Genomic DNA, 7,416 nt, shown 5'->3' with positions numbered 1-7,416 from the left:
CCCGCCTCCTCCAGCACCCAAGGCCCAAGGAATTCTCGCATTTGCCGCCAACTTTTGGATGGGCCCTTTTATCTGCCATGGACCGAATGGAGAAATAGAATGAAGTCTGGCCCTACGGGAGAAGCGGCGCGGTGGGAACACCGGGGCCGTCACCTATCCGCAAGTAGGGCCCGCAGTCCTACACTGGGCCTGGAATCCCACCCTGCACCATGGCCGCACCGGCGGTGTAGACAACGCAGGGCAACTGAACGCAGGCCTCGGAGCCGGTTTCCTAGGCGGGCTGAGCTTACTTCGGCGTGGCTGGTACCCACCTCCCTCCAGGACTTTCATTTTCAGCCGCGCCCTCCCGGGGAGGTTTATGGCCTCAGAGCGGCCGTAAGGAGACAGTCGGGGACACCAAACTTGGCCGCGACGCCTGCGGCCCCAGCTCGCGGCCTCGGGGGCTCGCGGGGCCCCATCCTTCTGGTGCGCGGGGCTCTGGAGCCAGAAAGTATACACAGACCGTAAATTTCCTACCCCGCCCGGCGCCGGGCCCCTCGCTCCCGCCCTAGGAGCTGCGGCCGGCGGCAAAGCGCTGCGGGGACCGGCCGCAACTCCAGGCCGGTCATATCCCGTCCCGCCGCTGCACGGACACCGCGGCAGCGTTAGGACTCAGGTCACCGCCCGGCCGAGGCTCTGGGCCGCAGCTAGGAGGAGGAGGTGTAGGGAGGCAGCAGAGCGGGGATGCCGGCTGGGCCTGGGGGAGGCCAGGTGAGGACGCAAAGGAGGAGTGGCTGGGAGCACAGAAAGGGGAAGGTGTGGCTTTTAGACTTCGTGTAGCTTCCCCACCTTGAGGTGCAGTGGAACAGTACGTGCTCATGGCGACCGCTTGCTTACAGATGTTTTTGCAGCAAACCCTCCCCTCCTTCAGTCATCAACCTTGTACACCAGACACGGTACACCAGGCCTGCGCTTTCCCTGGGGGAGAACGATGCTTAATGGATTTCTCTGTGGTGGTGGTGTCTATTCTCACAATGTAAAGTGGACATCTGAAATAATGAATGCAGTAATTCACTAAGAGTGGGAGCAGAGCTTTTCTCTGAACTTTGAACTTTTCTTTTTCTTTGAAGAGAGAGTCAGGGAAGCCCACTCGTTCAGGATTGAAACAAGGAACCGGCTGGGCTTCGGGGTTGTGGGGGGATCAGAAGCTTGGCCAAGTCCCTTGCCAGCCAGTGCCTGGATCAAATTACCCAACCTCTCTGCTCCTCAAACTGGATTATCTACAAGATCGGAAGAAAATACCTTCTTGCCCAGAGTTGCTGGGAAGGTTAAATGAGATACAAGACTTCCAACTCGTGCTTTCAAAGTGGGAACCGATTGCGTCTGTTTCCTCCGTTTTTCACTTGCACACCGTCACCCTGGGTGATTTCCAAGTAAAGCCGCGCCCCACGTAGAAGAATTTAGCGATGCGATGGTGGTGATAGCTTCATGTCAATTCTCTGAGGGTCACTTCTATTCGCCAGGATACCTGTGCACAGCTGTGACTGTGCTCAGTGTCAGATGTGTGCCCCTAACCTATGTAGCCAGATAGGGACCTACCTCCTGGGTTGCAGAGCAAATCGATGGGAGAAGATGGGAGCGCTAGTGGGAAAGCTGGAGAGGACTCTGAAGGCAGGACGGGTGCCCTCATGACCATCCCTCTGCAATGGGAAAACCAAAAGAGGGGGGAAAGAGGTGAGAAAGAAAGGTTATGGTCGCTAAAACTGCAGGTTCAGACCACGAACCTCAGGGTGCGTTCCTGTTGCTCTTCTGGAGCCTCGGATGGTCCCAAACCCGAACGGCCAGCACGTAGTATGGGCACAAATGGTGTAAGCTATGCCTGTGTTAACGGATGACACCGAGGCAGTGGGTGGCCCACGTGCACCGACACGTCTATCTCCCTTGGCTCTTGAGCAATGCTTCTGATGAGGATGGCGTCTTTGTGGGTCAGTGTTGTTGTTGTGTTAATCTTACGGCCCATTCGTTTTTTTTTTTTAAATAATAATTTCAAAAAAATATATAACTGCCTTTCGTTTCATTTGGGGTCAGAGTCGAGGCTGGAGCCCCTCCCCCTCTGGAGCAGCCCCTGCACCACATGGTCTGCTCTAGTTGCCCTCGAACCCCGACGGCGGGGCCCAGCTCCTCTTAAAGTCCTAAGTGGAAACGTGGACAATCGCTGGATGAAGGAAGATCCAGGCACAGGGAGTGGAGAGGGGGAAACAAAACAAAACAAAACAAAACAAATGGGAAGGGATGAGGATGCCCAAAGCGAGAAGGAGAGGAACGGGCGAGTGGGGACCGGAGGAAAGGGGAACATTTGCGTTACGATCGACATTCGTGTTTAAATTGTGTGTCCTAGAAAAGTTTGATTCCTGTCCTTTCCACTGCGCCCTCGCCTAGGGAGCCGAGTTCGCGGAGGAGGCAGGAACCTTGCGGGAGATGAGAACAAAGGGATGTGGCGTAGACCGCTTCGGAGGATCCGAGGCAGCCTTACCCGGAAGGTTTTCAGATTTTCCGGGAACAGCCCACCATCCGGGGCTGATGCTGGGATCGACCCGAGCGAGGTCGCAGCCTGAGGGCCCTCGATTACCTTCGACTGGGCGCTGAGGAATCAAGAAGACAGAGGACCTGGGACCCTCCACCGGACCCAAAGGAGTGGCTAGCGGGGCGCGGGCAGGCACCCTCCTGAACACTTGAGAGCACAGTGTGCTCCTGGTGCCGAGAGCGCCCTGCTGCACCGCGACTCCTTTGGAGGTCGCGCGCGGCCTTCGATTCTCTCCACAGAAGGATACAGAAAATGGCCAGATCATCAACCAGATGCCCGTGGGGTCTGCGGCATAAGGGATCTTACTAGGTCATTAGTTCATTCGTTCGCTCATTCATTCATTGGCTCATTTCTTGAGCTCGCATCACGTGCTGGAAAGTGCGGGGTGCACTCTTCACCCCATTCGGACAAACAAAAATAAACAGCCCTGACAAATCAAAGCGAGGCTGAAATTGCTGACCCTGAAATCGCCAGAGGCGAGTCAGGGGTGAGCAGCGAGAGGTGGGGAGCTCTGGAACTCGGGCGAAACTAACCGACGCTTTTGCGCGCAGCAGAGGGCAAAGGCGAGGTGCACACTCACAGCCGCCAGCTCGCTGCTCTCTGTGCGGAGATGCTCGCGCAGATCTGAACGCCCCCCGGAGCGCGCCACCCTGGGAAGCACACAAAGTTTCTGGCTTCCGTCCTGGTCCTCGCGTTGGCTGCTGGCGAGATAACTGTGGATGAGTCATTCAACCTACACAATGAGGCCAAGGATGCCCACCTGCGCACCACGTTCTCCAGGTGAACTTGCGCGAACGAGCGCTTCCGCTAGCCATATGGAGCGCTGCTTGTGAACTTATTTCCTTGCTCTGCAACGGATTTAGTGTCTGGGACCCTTGTGTATCCCCATCCAGATGACTTGGGACTTCCAAGTTTGCGCCTCCGTGGGTCACCAATCAGTACCTTCCACGCCTTCTGGCTCACCTTCTTCCTGTGTTCGCAGGGCTAACTACCCATCACATTGTTCCTGAGGATCCACCGGGACTATAAATAACCTCAAGGAACACAACAGTATGTTACTCATTTATTCAATAAACACCTCTTGAGGTACCTTCCCTGTATTGACACTGTGCTAGGTGCTAGAATTGCCCCGACCCTGAAGCAGAGCCCAGCCCTGCCCTCAAGAAGCAGAGGGTGCCTTTGCCCTGCCAAAGGGACAGTTGATACCGTTTCCGTTTTGAAGACTTCCCTCTATGCAATTAAGAACTAAAGAACTAAATAAAACTAAATAAGACTAATAAGAACTAAATAAAACTCCCCAAATGCCATATGCCCTGACATGACCTTAACAGTGGGCACATGTTTTTCCCTCCTTGGACCCCAGATACTTAAGTTTCCCTCAAACCTGAAGTGTCAAGAAACTCTAGCTCCCAAGGAAAGCTGCCAACCACACCTAAAAGCGCTGTCTTGAACCCCTGCTGTATGCACAGGGTGCTGGGTGCAGTGCCTGGAGGACCCAGAAGCAGCACCACTGGGCTTCTCATGGGGCCGAAGGGTCTGAGCGCAACTTCTGTGGACACCCCGCATCCAAACACTCTGCTCTACTCTTTCAAAGATTCCCCGGCGAGTTGGTGACTGCCCTGAATTTATGAGTCTCCATCTAAGGATTTAATTTCATGCCTTTTTTTCCCCAACTGTGCAATACTAATAAGGTAGTAAATACTGTAGTTGATAAATAAAGGAAGGACTGTGGCATGCCATCCAATTTCTCATTTCACATTTTACAATGCAATTAATTCTCACAGCAGTTTAGAAGTTAGGTAACATTGATTATTTCATATTGTGCAGATGAAGACACTGAAGCCACATGGTTCTATTTCCCAAGGTCTCACATTTAATAACTTGTGAGTGAATCAACGATTCTTGGGCTCTTTCTGGTTGGGGTCAGGTACGCTCCTTCTGATGCCCTCAACTCCAAGCACCATCTGCTGGCCTTTTCCCATACTCAACCCCCAGAAATACTCATTGGGGTCACCAAAGTCTCGCGCTCAGGCTACCCCACCTGACCCACTACCTTCTATTGCTCGTCGGTCACCCAGCCAGAACTGTGCAAAAGGAGAAGGCTCATTATCTGCTAGCTGGGACCAGGTCCAAGGATGGAGGAGAGACAAGGAGCCAGCTCAGTGGCTGCATGACAGTCATGATGAGGTCTCGGACATCTTGTGCCCAGATTCCCAAATGTCAACAACCACCACTGAAGCAGAGAACCACCCAAGGATGATGCCTTGTCCTGTTAGCAGGATGTGGCCCCCACCTTAGACATACTAGCAAAGCTACAGAGTTGACACAGGCTGAGGGTGGGATATCAATCCCAGAGAGGCCCAGGTCTGCGACTCCTGGAGGGACACCTCTCGGGGACTACCAAAGGAGCAAATGGATCAACTGGAGCCCACAGTCCCCTGCAGGCTCAATGCCTTTTATGCCCTATTTTAAAAGCCATTGAGGTGCACCTGGGTGGCTCAGTCAGTTAAGCATCTGACTCAGGCTCAGGACACAATCTCAGTTCGTGAGTTCGAGCCCCACACCAGTCAGTTTGCCATCAGCACAGAGCCCACTTTGGTTCCTCTGTCTCACTCTCTCTCTGCTCCTCCGCTGCTTGCAAGCACGGTGTGTGTGTGTGTGTGTGTGTGTGTGTGTGTGTGTGAGAGAGAGAGAGGGGGGGGAGAGAGAGAGAGGGGGGGGAGAGAGAGAGAGAGAGAGAGAGAGAGAGAGAGAGAAATAAACATTTAAGAAAAAAAAATTAAAAAGCCATTGAGTTGTAACAATCCAGATCAGAATACGGTTGGTCAATTGCACCAGGGAGGACTTTGCACCTCAAATGGCACTAAACCCACAGCCTTATCCGAGTCCTGGCACACTCCCCAGGGGACCTTGGGCAAGTGCCTCAGTTGCCCCATCCTTAAAATGAAGAAGTCAGAGGTACTCACACCTGCGACATCCATGCTTGTTCATAAAATGACAGAAGGCAGAACATATAAGGGACCCAAGGTCCAGCCATTCGAGGTGTCCCAGCAGAGCCAGGCCTGTTAGAACCCCCGTTGGGCAGGGATGGGGGCGTGGCGTGGAGTAAATAGTTTAGAATGTGCACCCGCCCTGTGTAAAGCAGGGAAATCGGCAGAGCGGCGGCAGGGGGGCGGGGGCACGCGCTGCAGATTTTAATATCCGCGTGGGTGGGGAGAACCCGCCGGAGAAAGCAGTTCATTTGTCTTCAGGACCCTGGCCAATCCCCTTACGACCTCGAAGGGAAGACTGTGAGCCAGATGCGTGTGTCAGCACAATTAAATTGGGGTGTATTTCCCAAAGCCCCAACACCTACAGAGTCCTCTATGAAACCAGTAGTTGGATCTTCACAAAGATCCACAACCCTCCTTCCCCAGAGGCTAAAGTAGGGGGGTTGTGAGGACCCTGCGTGTTTAGGGCCCAGTACTCAGTCCTTCAACCGGCTCCTCTCAGAAGACAAACGGAGAAAGCACTGCGCCATCGGGAGGAGGATGCCTGGACCTCGCCTGCGGCCTCTCTTCCCCATTCCTCGCTCCAGAGCTGCCCAAGGCTCACCCCACACATTGCGGGGGAGGGGGGAGTCTGTTTGAGTTGACACGGCTTTGAGGGGAAGCTGGGGCTATCTGGAGATAGAGTAAAACTCAAGTCTGGAGCGCCACACAGGTTAAAACCCAAGTCTGGAGCGCCCATAATATCCTCTATTGCAGGTCGGGATTCCTGCCCCACCCTGGGGCCTCTTAAATTCCCTGAGATTTCGTCTGCAGGGGAATCTGGGGTCACCCTCCAGTTAGGTAAGCTTCCACCACCTGGAACAGGAGGGACCAGCAGGCTAGCCACTCCGAGTTCACTGGCTCCGTGCTGGCCTCAACCTAGAACTCCTGCTGACATCCCACTTCAGAGCCTAGCTAGAGGGAGCAGCCACAGGAAAGATCCCAGCGCCACTGGTCTTCTCTGCGGTGTGGCGGGAGTCAGAGGGATTTGTGACAACCAGAGTCTGAGCAAGTCCCCCCCCCCCCCCGACACATGGAATCCTTGCGGGGCCGTGGGTAAGGAGCACAGATGATCTCTTTGGCTGGAACGCGGGCCAGAGCCTCCCTTGGGAAACAACACTTCACCTTGAAGTGCCACGGGGTCAGACAACCGTGGCCCCAGAAAGGGACAGGACAGCGAGGGCCACGCGCTCCCCCAAACTCCTGGCCTCCAGGCCCTGCCCTCTCTGGACCGAGGCTGACGAATGGAGCGGAACGGGCTCCTGCTTACAGCGCTTCGGGTGGCGAGGCTTGGCGCAAGGAAACCTTTCTGGAGACCAGCGCCCCACCCGCCCACCAACCGTGGCCGAAGAGGGCGGCGGGAGGCTCCCCGCTCCGCCTGGCCGCATGGAGAAGGGACAACTGTATTTGCGTGGTTTTGCCCAGAGAAGACTGAACCAGCCAGGACTTGGTCTCTCTTGTCTCTGTCTGGGTCTGCGTTCCTGGGCGCTTCTGTGAGCATGTGGCGCTTTGGCTTGTGTGCGTAATTGTGGCGTGTGCGCGCGTGCACCCGAAGGGACATGAGACACCTCCCCTTCCCAGCGAGACGCGCGGTCGCCACCCCTCGGCTCGTCCCTGCTGCGCCTCGGGGACCTCGCTCGGAGGACCACTGCGGCCCGCGAGGCAGAGCCCAGCTCGGGCCGAGTTACTGCTGCTTTCCGGGAAGGGCGGGTCCTGGGTGGCACCAGCGGGGGCGGCTCGGCTCCGCCTGGGGGACCCGCGCGTCCCTGCCGCCGCCTCCAAGCCCCAGCCCCGCGGGCCTCGGCGGGCCTGGCGCGTGCCGAC

General features: G+C 55.8%; 1 protein-coding gene across 1 annotated transcript in view; it reads right to left on the bottom strand.

Annotated features, from left to right (window-relative positions):
- Positions 1 to 604: 604 nt before the first annotated feature.
- Positions 605 to 7,416, bottom strand: part of HLX (H2.0 like homeobox) — a 15,064-nt gene continuing 8,252 nt past the window's right edge. The window contains exons 5-8 of the mRNA XM_029933410.1: positions 3,097 to 3,187; positions 2,513 to 2,621; positions 1,579 to 1,679; positions 605 to 773 (exon numbers count right to left, since the gene is read on the bottom strand). Coding sequence (XP_029789270.1) covers positions 605 to 773; positions 1,579 to 1,679; positions 2,513 to 2,621; positions 3,097 to 3,187 — 470 coding nt within the window. The remainder of the gene's footprint in view (positions 774 to 1,578; positions 1,680 to 2,512; positions 2,622 to 3,096; positions 3,188 to 7,416) is intronic.

Source organism: Suricata suricatta, chromosome 3 (genome assembly GCF_006229205.1).
Source record: "Suricata suricatta isolate VVHF042 chromosome 3, meerkat_22Aug2017_6uvM2_HiC, whole genome shotgun sequence".
NCBI classification, from domain to species: domain Eukaryota; kingdom Metazoa; phylum Chordata; class Mammalia; order Carnivora; family Herpestidae; genus Suricata; species Suricata suricatta.
This window is presented reverse-complemented; position numbering and strand designations above follow the sequence as displayed.